The sequence below is a fragment of the Alternaria rosae genome, assembly GCF_020736505.1.
Source record: "Alternaria rosae strain MPI-PUGE-AT-0040 chromosome Unknown BKA58scaffold_13, whole genome shotgun sequence".
Classification (NCBI taxonomy): domain Eukaryota; kingdom Fungi; phylum Ascomycota; class Dothideomycetes; order Pleosporales; family Pleosporaceae; genus Alternaria; species Alternaria rosae.
The window spans coordinates 296,541-313,179 of record NW_025763582.1 but is presented as its reverse complement, the minus strand read 5'-3'; the positions used below and the strand labels follow the sequence as shown (position 1 = coordinate 313,179).

Below are 16,639 nucleotides of genomic sequence, written 5' to 3'. Positions count from 1 at the left end.
CCACGAGCTGATGGTCGAGCTTTTAGAGTACAAGCGCTGTGAGATGCAGGGCACACTTCAAGTCCGCAGGATGACAGAAGGAAAATTAAGAATAATAACTGTGGTATCTAGGAGTTGGTGGTTTCTTTGATGCGGCACGGACATTAGACAATAGTGTTTCCTTCTTGGCATGTGAAACAGGAAGGAACATAAAACCCTTCCTGATCCTTAGATGAGACACGCGGAGCCTCAGGGCCTGTTACCGCCTTGACCGAACGGAACAAATTCCCAGTGTCATGGCAGTTTGCCTGGATTGAGGGTGCACCGTGTCAGTCGCCGAACACGACGGGGACCGGACCTGGTGTACTTCGTCTTACGAACTGCTAAGTTCGCGCGCTATGATTGATGATGTGTGGCAGACGAATGATCTCGTGATTGCGGAGCAGGCGGTGTCGGGTACGAGTCAAGGCCTGTGTTGTTGGCCCAGGGGTGATACCTGACAAATCTATTCCAAGCTTGAGCGCAAAGGGCAAAAAGAAAAGGTGTCTATTCAACTCCCTTTGTGGAATCGAACGGTTGAATGAATGGAAGTCCGAGCGTAGAGGCGGGTGGGGTTGAGTCGCGGGGCAGTCGCGACCGACCGCGATTGCCAAGACGTACCTCACATGCAGCTGCCTGCTCGCCTTCCACTATCGATAGACAGCTACATTGAAACCAACCTTCTAACACTCCAGAAACTATTGCATATTCAACAATCCAACATGGAGCAAACCAAGGCCCTTAATGCTCTCGAGCCCTTCCTTGCCCTCAGCAAATCCGCGACTTCTCCACGAGCAGCATCGGACTTGATCGTACAAGCCACCAGCGCGCCCAACACATACGTATTCGCCGAACTCCTACAGACACCGAACATTCAGAATCTACGGAGTTCAGAAGAGTATGCTTCGTATCTTACCTTGCTCGAGATCTTCGCCTGGGGAACCTGGGAAGATTACAAGGGTGCGTTGATCATACCATAGCCGTCAAATTGTGTACTGACAGCGCAAAGCTCAAGCAAATCTCCCCAAACTCTCAGCACAGCAACACCAGAAGCTCTTGCTACTTTCATTACTGCCGCTCTCGCACTCACATGCCACCCTCACCTACAAACATCTCATGACAGCGCTCGAGCTGCCCACCACCCGCGCTCTCGAGGAGCTCATCACCACTGCCATCTACTCCGGCCTGATCACCGCGACTCTCGATCCCGCACACTCCCTCGTCTCCGTGACATCCATCTCGCCACTGCGCGACCTCGCACCAGGATCCCTCCCCGCACTTCAAAACACTCTACAGTCATGGTCACAACGGTGCGATTCTGCTCTAGCAGATCTGGAGGCACAGGTTGCAAAGGTCAAGAAGGAGGCGTTGGATCGAGAGAAGATGCGTCGGAAGAAGGAGCGGGCCTTTGAGGCAGTCATGACGGTCGGTGACGAGAAGAACACTGGCAAGCGGAATCTGATGGGTATGGGTGGTGATGACGCTATGGAGATTGATGAGGATAGTAGCGGCAGGACCACAAGGGGCACTAAGAGGGGTCCTGGAGGGTTCAGCTTCGGTGGCTCTGGAAGGCGTTAAGGGGATGGTGTGTGTAGTATCTCAATATACTGCAACACGCCACGTCCTCATAACCGTGATTCACAATTCCTCAGGGCCATCTAGCCTGGGAAATCAATGTAGTCATAGCCTGGAGGGTTCGCTGAGGACTGCAGGACTCCACAAAAAATGCAGCCTCGGGAGTTGGTTGTGATAGATACATTCAAGACTACGACAAAGGAGACTTGATGGGAAAGCCAGGAGCACCAGCAAGCCCTCCATGGCCCCATATAGCGATGGGAGCAACCATCACTCCTCACACGGGGAAGTATGAAGCACAATAATGGAAACAAGAACACCACAAACCACAAACACCCATCTTGAAAATCTGAACATGATGGATTATGACTATATGCCGTGCATGCCTTGTTGCCCATCCATCCAAAACCCTTCCACCCATCTATGTAATCCGATAACAAGAACCATTACCCCAACAAAAGCTGCAAAGGCCCAGCAGAACATCTGGGGTATCTCGCGAAATGCCCGTCAAACGCCTTGTCTTGTAAGAAAGAAGCAGAAACGCCATGCAGTGCAGGAGGAGAAAAGGCCAAAGCCAACAACAAGTACCATCCTTAAAGACGGTCTTCCTACTACCGCAGTCCTCGATCCATTCTTCGTCTTGATCATCCTCGTCGTCGTATCCTTCGTAATCATGACCTCCGTGGTGGTGCTAGAAACACATCCGGAAACATAAAAATAACCGCTGCTTCGACTCCCTCATCTATCATCCATTGGATTTCCGCCTCAGCGTGCGCATCCATTTCCATTTCCATTTGTATCTCTGCGTCTACGGACTCCTAAGCCGGAGCCGCATTCGGCTGAAACGTCTGCGGCACCGCCTCGCTGCCCTCCGCCTCAACGGTACTCTGATGCAACTGCGCGATCTGGCCTGCCATTGTCCGCAGCGCCTCCCTCGTCGCGTCGATGTTGAGTTCGCCGCGCTCAGACGCTTCTTTGAGGTATTGTTCCCATTCTGGGTCCATGGGTATGTTTAGGGCGCCCGAGGACTCGCGGAGGGCGGCGGCGTGGAGGAGCCGCGCGTTTAGGGAAAAGCCGACTGAGGAGGAGAGTTCGTTGGATGTGGAGTCGGAGTCTGATTCCGAGTCGGACGCTTCAGCCGCGCCGTCGTCGTCGTCGTCGTCGTCTTCGGCTGAGGAGGAGGAGTCGGGCATTTCTGTGTCGCCGCCGTTGTGGTGGTGATTGGGCGGTTGCATGTTTTGCCGAGTGAGCGGGTTGTGCAGGAGGTGGTTGTGGTGTTCTAGTTCTTCGATTTCAACTTCAATGTCGGTCTTGACGTTGATGCCTGCGCCGTTGTTGTGGCGTGACGAGTAGGCTCGTCGTGTGTCGACCCATTCCCCTATGTCTACACCTGTCGTGTCGACTACGCGTACGCCTTCGTCTCGCTCGTAGCGCTCCCGCGCCCAGAGTGTGCCTTCCCATCTGCAGAAGCCTTGGATTTCAGCTTCGGTCAGGCCTAGTCGGTCGAATGCGTCGAAGAGTCGCTTGTGGTGTGGGAAGCGGCCGAGTCGTTTTCGGTGCGGTTGGAAGGCGTAGTTTAGGCCTGGGTACCGCGCTTCGATTGTATCGAGCGAGCCGTAGAAGTTTGCTGTTTCGATGCGGACTTCGCCGACAAGGTTTTTGGAGAGGTGCGCGCTGAAGGAGGGAGGGTCTGTGGGCGAGGGCGTGGGGAAGAGCGTGTTGTAGACGAGCACGCTGATGGGGTTTTTGCGGTGCATGGCTGCGGTTGTGTGTTTGGGATTTTGCTATGCCAGAAGCCGAAGTTTGTTGGTAGGGGAAGTGTGCCGCCGTGCGAGAGGGAAGCGTGGATAGATGAGTTGTCGCCGTCGCTCGCAGATTGCGCGTTTGGGTGCTCGAGTGTGAAAGGACAAGGCGGAAAGTGGGTTGTCGCAGAATGTGACCGCCTCACCCGCACCTTCTCTAACTTCCTCCTTACTAAGGGGCCGGCCAGGTGTGTGTGCTGACCTCGGGCGTGACCGCTGTTTCCAAGGTTCCCACGTTCTGACGCCGCCTAGCTCTCCCACTAGCTATCAGACGCTCGTCGGAATGGTGCACACCGGGTACCTGACAGCTGACTCTGCTGTCTTGCGCGTGGAGGTTCCGAAAGTCCCGTGGATGGTAATTTGCAAAATCGCTGAATGGACAGAGGGAATCGCTCGAATCCTATGTCTTTTGCGCTATGCTGCAGATCTTGCGGGCCAGAGGGGAGACCCCGGCTTTTGCTGCGAGATTGGTCGGGAAGGGTGGACGGCGTTTTGCAACGAGAATGCGGCACGGCGAAGACGTGGGAAAACGGCGCAGCTAGCCGTCACCACACAACACAAGCTAGAGAAGTCTGAAAGTCGAGGCCGGCGAGGGGCAGGGGAAGAGCGAACAAGATGGGATCAAAGGGGAGCAGGCGGGTATAAGACATGAAATCTACTCGCGTCAAGGCTCTCTTCCCTCACCGCCAGCACATGCACGATTATGGCTCACTATTATTCTGGATCCTCACAGTTGGCCACAGGTGTAGCAACAGGGACCAGACCCTGAAGGCCGCTTGCTATGCGAAGGCTCACACCGACGATCCCCAGTTTTTGCTCTTTCACCAGACTGACCTCGGCCACCCTATTGAACATTCTGCTCGCCACCCAGCACACATGCTAAGCAGAAGCGTCGCTACACCTGTCAAGCCCCGCCGACGGTACACACGAGAATCGCCGGCCTCTTCGCTGTCAAAGGATGCCTGGTGTAATCCCACCTGCGACGGCGGGTGAGTTGTAACCCAGCGCATGAAAGACCAATAGGTCCGCCCGCCCGCCGATTATCCGGGCCCGAGTATTCGACATGGATGCCGCGGGACGAAGCATGTACGAGGAACGACTGGTCCAGCTCTCTGTTCCACTGCCATGCCTACTGCAGGGTTACTCCAACTTGGCCCTTGCTATGCAGGCCAAGCCTTTGCAACTTGCTAGCATTTCCGTGGTCGCGCTCTTGCCGGCGACGACTTTCTTCCAGTGCGCCACGAAACTGCATTTGCCATGCAGGGTTGGTGTCGGCGTGGTATTTACTTTTTGTTGTTTGAGGGTGTACCATGGAGGAATTGTGGGCGAGATGATATGCCGAGAGTCGAGCCCCTGCCGTTCCGCCTCGACTATGTTTGGAGCCGATTGGGCAGCCACTAGAATCACGTGGCTGCTGCTGACACATCGAGTCCGCGTACGCCGTGGCTGCCTCATTCCATCCATCCTTCGATCCACCACACCCAACGTTTCTAGGTTTTCAACTGAACTCGTGACGAACAGTTGCCTGTAGCCCTATGGGCCCCTAACACGCCTAATTCGAGCCCGTGACGGACTGCTGCCTGCGATCCCTTCGCGTCTATAATCCGCCGAATTCTCAGCCTCTTCCTCCCTTCCCTATCCCAGTGCAGGGGTGTTCTGCTTACCAGTGAAGATTCGTCTGAGGTAGCAATTTTGCTAGTTTAAAACTAGATATATTGACTGCTCTGGTAGGCCTTCTGGACCTTCCAGGAATCTTTGGAACCCTCTTCGTTGGTCTCGGTAAGCCAGTCGCTGCTGAATTGAAGAAGGGGCTTATGTTGTGCTTCCAGCTCAGCTTACCTCAATGCATTCTTGTACAATCCGAAGCTACTCGTACTGCATCGGGGGTCTTGCAAGAGAATGGGGCGGAGATATGCCACTGCGATACCATCAGTGTGGTCTTTGGCCTCCACATCATGTTCTGGGGGCTCAAATCAGACGACGGCACTGGTGTAGCTGGCACAAGGCTGATATCGCCGCAATGATGGCGCGTTGCATCGTGTGACGATGACAGAGTATAAGGCACGGTTGGCCTTACAGCACAATCTCAATACTTCGAGCTCTTAGTCTCTGTCGACTTTCTTCATCTTCGCCCCTCCAACCTACCCGACAGACATGTCTACTTCTCAGGGTTCTGCGGCATCTAACCCATTGGTGGCAGATAGCCGACTTTCCTTCGATAGTTTTGCAATGGCTGACCTGGCGTCTCTTCGAAGCCAACCCCCCTCACACCACTCTGTCTCCCCAATATCGTCAAGAGCAGGGCCACCCTCTACGATCAACAGTTCAAATTCCATGTCAAATATCCAGCCGCAGCAGGGACCCGCATCTCCTCCAGTGAAGCCACTACCCACGCGACAATCACGTTCCACGGGCTGGTAGTGGGAAGTGGCGGCCTTGTTACTGAGCACTCTGTACATGACGCTTATTCTGACTATCCTCTTTACCATGGACGGCAAGCCCATGATAGACTGGAAGCTTCCTATTCAACCAAATTCTCTGATAGCGGTTTTCTCTACCATTGCCAAATCGGCATTGCCAGTCCCTCTTGCCGAGTGCATTGGACAGCTGAAATGGATTTACTTCCACACACCCCAATCGAAGCCTGTTAACCGCCTCTATGACTTCGACGTGGCTACCCGTGGACCTTGTGGAGCTTTTACCTTTCGTTACAAGCTGCGATTGAGGAAATCCGCTGCACTTGCGTCTTTCGGAGCAGTATTGACAATTCTTTCGCTTGGCTTTGAGCCTTTCACACAGCAGGTCCTGAGAGTCTACTCCGAACCCGCGCTGCTAGCCAATACTACCGGGACTGTAAGCTCAAGCAACTCGTTCTCAGACGTGTCGAGTATAGAGAATGCTGGTCTTATTGGTATGTCTTTGCGTGGATCACAAGTCATGCTTCACTAACCATATGACAGGCATAGAGCATCCTCTGACCGTCGGGTTCACGGATCACGTCGCTTTGCAAGACATCAACTTGCTAAACAACGTATACTGTCCGACAACAGAATGCGAACTTGATGAGTTTACCTCTCTGGGTTTTTGCGAATCCTGCAACTCAGAAGACGTTACTTTCGATGGCGATTTCTGGAATGGCGGTAACTTCGCAGATGAAGACTTTCAGGGTTGCGGCAAGTCCGTGGAATCTAGCTACAATGCCTCCAGTCAACACTTCTACTTCAACTATACCGCGATGACAGATTACGTTACAGACACGCAGCCTTATTCGTGGGAGAGAATGTGGACTATAAAGAAGCCAGGGTATCCAGAGTTGGTGCTCTGGATTACCGCGAGCCGCTACCTGAACGAGACCTATCCCAGTATTGGCGTTGTTGACCCGGACCTTGCTGCATTTGGCGGCTACCAATTCGGTATCATCCGCTTAGAACGCAGCAAGATCGATGGGACATATAGCCTCTTCTCTGCAATGAGTGGCAGTCCAGTGTGGTCTCTATCGACTGCGTTTCCACCACAAATTAAGTAATGCATAGGAGACTTTGAAGGTTACCAGGACGTAATAACTGAACTTTTCAAGCTACCACTGCAGACTATCTCCGCATTCACTTGTTTCAAGTCGACATCTAATCTCACTCGTGTAGGCGAAATCGACCGGCTCGGGTTGGTAAACGAAACGGTATCTCACTGCCAACTAAACTATTGTGCGAAGCGCTATCACAATATCACAGTACGAAACACTGTCGTAAGCTACGATTCGGCGGAGGAATGGCCACTGCTTCCACCTGGTGACGACTCTTACAAGGTGACAAGTGGATATGATGAAGCATTCCATGCAGAGGGTTTGAACGAGACTTTCTACCTCGGCAACTACTCACGCCTCTGGCTCGCTGCTTCCACGTCGCGCATCCTCAAATCCACGACGCTGAGCATATACCTCTTGGAGTACTTCCTCGATCACACTTGGTCCTACTTCTTTCGCGGCTTCGCAGAAGTAGGAAGTAAAGTCATACAAGGGCCTGGCAACTACGCAGCTATCTACAACACTAGTGCAGCCTACGGCCCAGACACCTTTGTTGATGTAAGATGGGCTTGGCTTGCGTAGCCGCTGGCGCTCCTCGTTTACTCCACATTATTCCTCTTTCCGACGGCGCTGGATAACAGAAGACGCTCCTACCTCTTCAAGAACTAGATCTTAGCTGTGCTCGTTCACGGGCTGCAGGGCTGGGCTGCGGCCGATTATCCTGAGCTGCTAACGGTAGCGAATGAGTTGAATAGTGACCTGAAACGAGCTATGGGTCCGGCAAAGGCGTCTCTCGGAGAGAACGACGATGGTTTGCTCAAGCTTAAGCGTGACTAATTCTCTCACTCGGACAGACTGATATGGCAGGCGCGGCTTGAGTCCCGCTCTCACTTTCACTTGTACTCTCACCTCGCGCTAGCTCCGCGCTTGGACCGCTGTTTGCCTAAAACTGCAGGTACAATCCCGCGCGAATCTCCCCCTACAATCTTCTCCCAACATCAATTGCCTGCGACGTCATCTCGACTTGCCGCGCTTTCTCGACGGCCGACCCAAGATGGCGACCGGTACCGTCATTGAGATCCCCAAAACAAAGTCCGGCGCCGCCGACCCGAGTGCGCGCAGCTTCCTCACTACAATTCCACCTGAGATCCGCAACCGAGTCTACGAGTGTTTGTTCAAAAGAGACGGTGCCGTTCTCCTCAAGAATGGCCGTACGCGTCCCGATAGACTGCGAGAGAGACTGCGTTATCTGGCCCTGAACCGGGCCGATTATTTCCTTGATGGCGGTTCTGAGCAACAACTCAAGGAAGAGGACTTTTATCATGGCTTTGCTGATTGCGTCGGGTTCCTAATGTCATGCCGGCAGGTATACCAAGAAGCAGTCGGTATCCTCTACGGCCAGAACACTTTCTTGTTCTCCCATATCCTCGAAGATCAGATGCACTTTATGTGCACATGGCTATTCAGGATCGGATCACATTACCAGCTCTTGTCCCACGTACATATCGACGCAGATTCACTTGGAAATCGACTTAGAGCGTATGATTTTCTACCTCTGTTGAAGCTCATTTGGGACAATCCTCAGGCCAAATGTCAATTTGCCTTTGTGTCTCCCGAAAGTTCATTGGCTGAGGAAAGAGACGACGACGCCAGCTTCTACGGCCCACTTTCCCCTATAACTCTCCTGAACGGTGTTCTGTTCGCATTGGGCACCGCAGACGCTCTCGACCTCAGACAGTACGCCAGACATCCTCGCCTGATGTCTTCGATAACAATCTTTTGTTCCGGTGTCTACACACGTTATGGATACGTTGAGCATGCTGATCCTGATGCCCAACATTCCTTTCCGCATTCAGAGAGAAAATTCGATATTCTAGACCATGGGTCTAAGGTTCAGTGGCAAGAACCACAAGAGTTGAGTCTTCTGTCCCTTCCTGATGAATTTCTGGCGGACATCAATGTATACGCAATATGCCCATGCGATACAATGGTTGTATTCGATCTGGACACCAAAAAATCCCGGGGGTACCACGTAGGTCTTGCCGGAGTCAATTGCATGCTGCGGTATGAAATCGACCACGAGCGTACGCGAGTGTACGACGAGATCGTGATCCAAACATCTACTCAGGAGACTACGACCGACTTCAACGGCTTCAGGGCATTGCAAGAGTGGTTGAATGTTGAGAGATTTGCCAATCTGATCGATTCGGAGTGCAGATATCAGGAGCGCTCCTTCAGTATGATACTGAAATTCAGGTTGTCTGCACCAATCTCGATGGCGGATCTTCGAATCGATATCAGCAGGCTGCTAACTCTGCTTCGTTGTGACCGTGCAGACCCTAGCATCACCATCCGAGTGTTGGACGGTAGTGACACGAAGCCCATCATGTGGCACAACCTGGCACGCAAAGTATTTCTCTTACTTTCAGATGTTCTGGAGCAGTGTCCTTCACAAGCCGACAAGCCTCTTCCACAGATCTGGATCAATGGTCACGGTACTATCTTGCGCGCCACATATCCCGCTACGGCCACCTCCGGTGAGATGATCATCCCCTATTCCAATACTATCGGCAGTTCGGCCAACGTCCACATGGAAGGCTATAGCAAGATTAAGGGTCTCTGGAACAGTGCGGGCATCAAGAGCGATCTGTTTACCTTCACACGCAACGGTAGCTTGATCAGGTTCTGGTACCACTTACGGATATCTTTTTGGAGCGACTGGTGGTGAGTTATCCCTTCTATCGAGTCTTGAGGCCATTGAGAATGATTTATAGAGGACTGACGATACTTGAGCCTAGGACATATCTGATGAGAGTAGGAGGAATAGGTGAAAACTTATGATGGAAGCTGGACATACCCAATGGTAGGAGCAGAGCCAGAGAACATTGCGTAGTGGAGCGTGGAGGAGTACGATTGAGGCTACTCGGCGCGGGCTCTAGCTTGAACTCGTGATCAAAAGAATCGAGTGATGTCTCGGAGGAGGGATGTGCGGGGAGTGGGAGACGGTGATCGACAGTTGGTTCCGAACGTACATAGTGACCTTCATCTCAATCAACAACTCTACTCTATCTAGCAATTCCTCGAGCATCCAAACGGAAACGGAAGAACAGCTGGACTCTTATACCCTCCCTTCCCCACACTCCTCACCCCAAAGATAACATTATCCTTATGAATTGTCGCCGAAGTAAGATTGAACCAGTTCACATTCCCCACCTCAATAACATTCGTCCAATGCGGCTCAATCGTCTCACGATACAGAATCTCATACCCTTCCACTGGCAGTCCCTTGGGTGCATCCCACTTGAACTGACTGAAGTTATCGGACGTCGTAGTGTTGATACCAACATTCGTTGGCTCACCCGGTGCGTTGGCTAGACTCCACATAGTGGATGCTACGACCTTGGCGGCGCGCGTGTTGTACTCAAAGTCTAGCCATTCGACTAGATCGCCGTATTGCTTTCCATTTCGCACGGTAACGTTTTGGTGCTGTTGCGTGTAGTCCTCGTTGGGCTGGACGAAGCGAACGCCTGTGTAGCCTGCTTCGAGGAAAGGGCGGTGGTCGCCGCCTCTGCTGTATCTGTCGAGACGGTAGATGAGGCGCACTGTCATTTCCGTGAAGGCATTAGATGCGACTTCGTAGATGAAGCGACCCATGTTACGAGCAGGACTGTCATTATCCCCGCCGATGCTGAGACGCGATGTCATCTTTGTGGAGTTCTCCGTCAGAGGCGTGCCTTGGCAGAAGAGGCGGATGTTGTAGGGATCGATGGTGCCATCTGAGGCTTTCGAATTGCCGACCATGTCGAGGTTTATCATCCCTGCTACATTTACGGATGCATTCTTGTAGGTTTGGGCGAGGTTCTCGGCGCCGAGGAGACCTTGTTCTTCGCCTGCGAAGGCTGTGAAGACGATGGTCGTCTTAGGCTTGTAGTGTGCGAAGATGCGGGCGAGTTCTAGCGAGACGGCGACGCCTGAGGCGTCGTCTACAGCACCGGGTGCGTCGCCTTGGTAGTCGATAGGGTCGCTGTTGCGCGAGTCATAATGCCCGCCTGTTACGTAGACGCGATCGGGATCCTCGCTGCCTCTCAGTGTTGCAACGACGGTTGTGATGTTGACGGGGAAGATGATGCGCTCGTTGTCTCCAGGATATTTGATGAAGCTGTTCCAGTCTACGGTCATCCTTCCCTCACTCTCATCAGCTGCTTCTTGGAACTTAGCCGTGAGCCATGTTCTCGCAGCGCCGATGCCTCGGTTCGGGTCCGTTTGACTGGACAGGGTATGACGCGTGCCGAATGATGCAAGCTTCCGGATTGTGGCTTCGATGTTGTCGCGCGATATCTGCGAAATGATGTCCTGGAGGTCTTCATCTGGCATCTGTTGCTCTAGCGCCTTGCCAACGACTGGTAATGGCCATTGTTCCGCACTAGGGAACGATTGATGGGGATGGTGCGCGTGGATAGGTGACGAGAAAGCTGTCTGCAGCAGTGTTGCCGCGCAGACTGCGAGGATGGATGTGGACCGCATGTTGATCGATCTAGAGAACTAGCCTTGACGATGCAAGAGATCTTACCAAATTCTTCTATTCCTACATTTTATACTCCACCATTTTTGCCATCCCACTCTTCGCGACAGGCTGTCGACTGCCGGTATCTCCAACATGTCGCGATACCGCAGCGACTACCGTCATCGGAGAAATGCAACTCTTGCTATCATGGCTTTCGCGAGCGCAGATCTACATCGTAAGTGGAAGCTGGTAATGCTACCAAGACGCCAAAAGAAGGATTAGGGAAGATTTCAACAGCTGTTGCTGCATGTTCTGCTTGGCAACGGGTACCGTGTGCGGGGTTCTCCATCGAGCTTCCGAATGTTTGCGACTATGTGCGATAACATCGGTCATCTTCCGGGTGAATTGACTATTAGTAGAGCGACAGCGGCTTCGCGACGCCTTCCATTCTTTGTTGGCCGGTTGTCTAGTCGCGATGGTAGTGCTGGTGTCAGTTACCTTCCAATGTGACTGGGAGCCAGGGGATTTGGTTATGCAGTTTGTGTCCCGCTTTATGAACAGCAGATGTTGGTCGATTGTGCAGCATGTGTAGAAATGATACCAATGTCGTGATGGAAGTCTGGTGAGCACATTGGCCAGGTCAGTCCAAATCAAAGGGACACCATCTGAACAAGATGGCAAAGATGGCGCTAAAGCTTGGCGTGACATCATCGCATTGACTGGAGAAGCCACCAAATTGCAACAATGCGACTCGACAGTGACATTCCAAAAGCACAAATATCTGTCAGCAGAAGTTATGATTACACACCCAGGTACTGCAGCAGCGGCTGCTTCCCGGCGCTGCATCGAAGACTTCTCACTGATCGACGCCTCGTAGCGCCGCAACATGCTTGACATGCCTCGGCTGCACGAATCGTATCGTCGATGGTTCTCACGTTGCGCAGCATTGGCTATGTACATGTTCTCTATTCGTCCTAGAAACCCCATGTCTACCCCACGTGTTTCGAGATACCCGGTGGTACCTGGGGTTCATGAACGTGCTAACTCCAAAGAAGAAGGTAACAAGACTGGCAGCAACACCAAACACGGAGGGAGAAGCCAAACTAGGAGTACACAATAAAGGCCCGATGCATCACAATGCATGTCATTTAAAGCGTCGGACAGGAACTAGACAATCACTGGTCAACGTGAACGGATCAGGTGTAGCCATTGGGTGTCGACGGCGGTAAACAAGAACAAACGAGCTTAACGATGCGGAGGAGGAAATTGAACTGGTAGAAATAGGCATGTAGGTAAGGTCTGATGACATGGCTTGCCAATGTGCTTGCAAGAGACGATGCAGTAGCGCAGGAGATAGTACTGAAGTGGCTATAGCCATACTCGCTATGCTTCGGTAGAACGATGGCTCAGGATACAAAAGGTCAAACATTCCACCTACTCTTGGTGGATCATCGCTACCAGCCTCTTCAGACTTCCTTCGTTTCATCTCGGCCGCCCTCGACAATCGCTCATCATGAAGACTTGCGCTCGCTCCCTTCTTGCCCTCGCGGCCGTTCTCACCACTGCCCTCGCTGCGCCAACACCAGCGAACGGAGTGAGCTTCCCCATCACCGACCTCCTTGACTCGGACCTCACCGTCGAGGAGTACGCCGCACAGCTTGAGAACCAGGACGTTGAAACACGTGACCTTACCAAGCGCCAGTTCAGCGGCGACACTTACAACCAACTGACCGACGGTACCGCCTGCCGTCGCGTAACCGTCATCTACGCTCGCGGTACCACCCAAGGTAAGATCTCTATACTGATTGTAGGGGAGTTGTATACTGATATCCTTCCTAGCGGGTAATGTAGGCGAGGCCAACTCCGAAGGCCCAACCTTCTTCAATGCTCTGGCCTCGCGTGTCGGAGGTGCTAGCAACTTGGCCATCCAAGGCGTTACCTACCCGGCTAATGTCATTGGCTTCTTGGCTGGAGGCGACGCAGCGGGTGCCACCACTATGTTCAACTTGATCAACCAAGTGAGTGTCATTATCATTATTGATATACCGGTGCGATGCTGACTGTGCACCTAGGCTATTACACGATGCCCCTCAACCAAGATCGTCGTCTCCGGATACTCCCAGGGCGCACAGCTCGTGCACACTGCTACACAGAGGCTATCAGCCTCCGCCGCCTCGCGTGTCACCGCCGTTGTAACATTCGGCGATGCTGACCGTGACGAGTCTTTCGGCTCTGTTGCTGCTAGCAAGGTTCTCATCATCTGCCATTCCGGTGACAACATCTGCGACAACGGCATCATCATCACTCCTGAGCACAGGAACTACGAGATCGATGCTCCTACTGCTGCCGCTTTCGTCGCCGCACGCATTTGAGTTCGAAGTTGAGGGAGACTGGAGGCATGATTATACACGATTAGTTTAATGGTTACGAAAATTTACGCTGGATTACTTGTTGCATAATCGTTGCCTGACCTTGACTTCCTTCTCTTTTCAATGCATGGGATATACTACTCGAATGTTGCCAAAGCAAAATTGAAGATTGACGCAACAAGGTGAAATGGAAAAAGGCATTTGAGTCGACGGAAACATAGCGATGGTTTGTATGCGAGAAAATCGTCTATTCTCTGTCAAGGAGCAGTAACAGAGCGGTGAAAAGACGTTGGTCGAGCTTCAAAGCCCGTAGAGAGATGAGTATCAGCAACGGTATGGATACATAGACTTTAGAAGGCAAGGCGCCCAACATGTTGTCGTGGTCCTTATTCATCCAGTCTCGCCGCCCGCGGATGTCAAATGCTCTGCGGTCTTCAGGCAATCCCGACATAACGTGCTTTCCGCATCTCATGTCGAAATGGCGCATTCAATGCAACCTTTCGCGGAAGATGTTCATCAAACCGACGGAAACCGCACCCTACTTGGCAAGCCACTGGAAAACTCGAGTGAAGTCATAACCAAAAGGGTCCGACCCGTGGACGCTTGGAGCGCAGGCCGCCACGCGCGAGTCATTTAGCGCAGATGTCGTGCTCGCCCCATAGAAAACACCAAACGTCTCGATTGCGGTGATTGCCTCAACGTCCATCACTAAGGAGAGAAAAATTGGATACCAAGCTCGCCAAGCATCGCGGTGTCGTCCGAACTCTTAAGATATGTAGTCTCCACGTTGGACTGAGGTTCTTCACCTCATCCCATATTTTCTCTCCATCTTTCGCCTCCGCATCGTCATGTCGTCCGCCTCCTTGTCTGAGCCCTCGGGCTCCATCAAGGCTTCTGGACCGTTCTTCCGCTCGGTGCCTTTCCAGATCCTTGTAGCATGCGGTGTCTCCTTCACGGCTCCGGGAATGTGGGATGCTCTTGGTGGGTTAGGGGCTGGAGGCGCTGCCGAACCGTACGCCGTCTCTGCCGCCAACGCCCTGGTATACGGACTCTTCGCTGTCGTCTGTGTTGCTGCCGGAGCTATCAACAACCGTATTGGATTGACGTATGGTCTTGCATTGGGTGCTATTGGTTACCCTCTGTATGGCGCTGGTCTCTACACCAACAACATCTCTGCGAACACATGGTTCATGCTGTTTGGTAGCGCGCTTTGTGGTATCTCCGCTGGTTTCTTCTGGGCTGCTGAAGCTGCTATCATCATCGGATATCCTTCGCCCGGAGACCGCGCTTTCTACCTCGCTATCTGGCAGACCGCGAAGGCACTTGGACCGATTGTTGGAGGAGCTATCAACCTCGGACTTAACGCAAACCGGAAGACCACTGGATCGGTATCTTCAACTACATACATCGTCTTCATCGTCATCATGTGCCTCGGTCTTCCGGTAGCCCTATGCTTGTCGCCAGCGCACAAGGTCTGGCGAAAGGATGGCACGAAGATCGTCACTGAGCGCGCCGCGACCTGGGGTGCCGAGTTCAAGGCTGTCGGCAAGCTGTTCGTCAGCCGCCGTATCCTCCTTTTGCTGCCAGCTTTCTTCATCAGCTACTTCTACAATGGCTTCATGAGCACCTGGTTGACGACATACTTCACCGTCCGAGCTCGCGCGTTCTCCTCCTTCTTCACCAACTTTGCCGGTATCTTCTCATCGTTCATCATCGCCTTCCTGCTCGACAACCAGAAAATTCACATCAAGAAGCGCGGTCGCATTGCATTCTGCACCATCATCACCATCCTTGTCGGCACGTGGATCTGGGCAACGATTCTGCAGAAGCAAAACTACGATGCATCGGAATCCCCGGTGTTCGATTGGTTCCAAGGCGGCTTTGGAAAGAGCTATGCGCTTGTCTTCTTCTGGCAATTCGGCGGCCAGGCCTTCCAGCAATTCCTGTACTGGCTAGTGGGCCAGTACGCGACCGATCTCTCCAACTTGAGCCATCTGACCGGTATTCTGCGTGGTGTAGAGGCGCTCGGTCAAACCGTCGCTTGGGCGTAAGTATTGCCATATTTGAAAAGCATTCCCAAATCATCAACTAACAATCGCGACAGTATGCAATCGGAAGGTGGTGCAAACCACTTCGTCAGTATTGGTATCAACTTTGGCATCACGGTGCTGTGCGTCTTCCCTACCTGGATCGTGTTATCGGAGCTGGAGGGGAGCCACGAGGTTCGCGTCACGGAGGATATAGTCCAAAACAAGTCTCTCGATGACACAGCTTGAGATGTGCCAAGGCACCCAGGTTACAATACATTGCTTAAATACTTCACGACTATCGCACTGCTGCTCCTAATCTGCCTGTCGCTTTCACTAATCCTTTTCGCGCACACACCAACCGTCCTTCAGATACCATGCGAACTTTATCGACCCAGAGCCACCAGACGACATAAGTGGTATTGAAACGCCACCGTCCCAGTCATATCTCGTCCTGTTGGACTATGGAACACTACAACCGGGTGGGATCAGTCAGTTTAGCGCAATTTTGTTCTTGAATAAGACTTACACATCGGCTTCCAGCAAATTGGACTAACGCAGCTCAAAGATACTCATGTTCTTCCTAAGGCACTGAAAAGTTATCCCGCTCCACCTCCACGACTTCCAACTATCCGTTCATCCACACAGTCGAGCATAAGATTTCATCATGGAACCCCCGGATGGTAGTGTTAGTCTCCGCAAGTGTGGTTAGCACCAAAGTCCGACACGTCCAGAGATTATCAGTCATCTCGGAACGAGGTCCACCATCCTCTCCAGCGATTGAAAGCGTGATCTTCCCGCTGCCAAGGAGAAGAGTGTTTTCG

At 52.6% G+C, this 16,639-nt stretch overlaps 7 protein-coding genes across 7 annotated transcripts; 5 read left to right on the top strand and 2 right to left on the bottom strand.

Annotated features, from left to right (window-relative positions):
* Positions 1-502: 502 nt before the first annotated feature.
* BKA58DRAFT_394494 (uncharacterized protein) lies at positions 503-2,009 on the top strand. The gene is made up of 2 exons (XM_046171203.1): positions 503-978; positions 1,028-2,009. The coding sequence occupies exons 1-2, from the start codon at positions 645-647 to the stop codon at positions 1,594-1,596; spliced, it is 903 nt and encodes a 300-aa protein (XP_046020236.1). The 5' UTR covers positions 503-644; the 3' UTR covers positions 1,597-2,009.
* A 350-nt stretch (positions 2,010-2,359) lies between these two features.
* Positions 2,360-3,514, bottom strand: BKA58DRAFT_62868 (uncharacterized protein). The gene has a single exon (XM_046175645.1). The coding sequence runs from the start codon at positions 3,348-3,350 to the stop codon at positions 2,412-2,414; it is 939 nt and encodes a 312-aa protein (XP_046020235.1). The 5' UTR covers positions 3,351-3,514; the 3' UTR covers positions 2,360-2,411.
* Positions 3,515-5,882: 2,368 nt separating this feature from the next.
* Positions 5,883-7,752, top strand: BKA58DRAFT_444724 (uncharacterized protein; the record flags this gene model as incomplete). The annotated part of the gene is made up of 4 exons (XM_046174093.1): positions 5,883-6,306; positions 6,356-6,868; positions 6,929-7,473; positions 7,585-7,752. The coding sequence occupies 4 exons, from the start codon at positions 5,883-5,885 to the stop codon at positions 7,750-7,752; spliced, it is 1,650 nt and encodes a 549-aa protein (XP_046020234.1).
* A 217-nt stretch (positions 7,753-7,969) lies between these two features.
* On the top strand, positions 7,970-9,643 carry BKA58DRAFT_326163 (uncharacterized protein; the record flags this gene model as incomplete). Its single annotated transcript, XM_046168042.1, has 1 exon — positions 7,970-9,643. The coding sequence occupies one exon, from the start codon at positions 7,970-7,972 to the stop codon at positions 9,641-9,643; it is 1,674 nt and encodes a 557-aa protein (XP_046020233.1).
* Positions 9,644-9,814: 171 nt separating this feature from the next.
* On the bottom strand, positions 9,815-11,557 carry BKA58DRAFT_62957 (putative zinc metalloprotease). Its single transcript, XM_046175646.1, has one exon. It carries the CDS (start codon positions 11,437-11,439, stop codon positions 9,985-9,987), a length of 1,455 nt encoding a protein of 484 aa, XP_046020232.1. The 5' UTR covers positions 11,440-11,557; the 3' UTR covers positions 9,815-9,984.
* A 1,375-nt stretch (positions 11,558-12,932) lies between these two features.
* On the top strand, positions 12,933-13,791 carry BKA58DRAFT_415068 (cutinase-domain-containing protein; the record flags this gene model as incomplete). Its single annotated transcript, XM_046172525.1, has 3 exons — positions 12,933-13,206; positions 13,259-13,437; positions 13,492-13,791. The coding sequence occupies 3 exons, from the start codon at positions 12,933-12,935 to the stop codon at positions 13,789-13,791; spliced, it is 753 nt and encodes a 250-aa protein (XP_046020231.1).
* A 679-nt stretch (positions 13,792-14,470) lies between these two features.
* On the top strand, positions 14,471-16,102 carry BKA58DRAFT_432679 (major facilitator superfamily domain-containing protein). The gene is made up of 2 exons (XM_046173140.1): positions 14,471-15,835; positions 15,893-16,102. The coding sequence occupies exons 1-2, from the start codon at positions 14,637-14,639 to the stop codon at positions 16,062-16,064; spliced, it is 1,371 nt and encodes a 456-aa protein (XP_046020230.1). The 5' UTR covers positions 14,471-14,636; the 3' UTR covers positions 16,065-16,102.
* The last annotated feature ends 537 nt before the right edge of the window (positions 16,103-16,639 follow it).

Bases quoted from the DNA above. Each gene is read 5' to 3' on its own strand.
- BKA58DRAFT_394494 (XM_046171203.1), top strand. From the start codon at position 645: ATGCAGCTGCCTGCTCGCCTTCCACTATCGATAGACAGCTACATTGAA. The intron at 979-1,027 runs GTGCGTTGATCA...GACAGCGCAAAG, and splicing joins AACCTGGGAAGATTACAAGG to CTCAAGCAAATCTCCCCAAA.
- BKA58DRAFT_432679 (XM_046173140.1), top strand. From the start codon at position 14,637: ATGTCGTCCGCCTCCTTGTCTGAGCCCTCGGGCTCCATCAAGGCTTCT. The intron at 15,836-15,892 runs GTAAGTATTGCC...CAATCGCGACAG, and splicing joins GGTCAAACCGTCGCTTGGGC to TATGCAATCGGAAGGTGGTG.
- BKA58DRAFT_62957 (XM_046175646.1), bottom strand. From the start codon at position 11,439: ATGCGGTCCACATCCATCCTCGCAGTCTGCGCGGCAACACTGCTGCAG.
- BKA58DRAFT_62868 (XM_046175645.1), bottom strand. From the start codon at position 3,350: ATGCACCGCAAAAACCCCATCAGCGTGCTCGTCTACAACACGCTCTTC.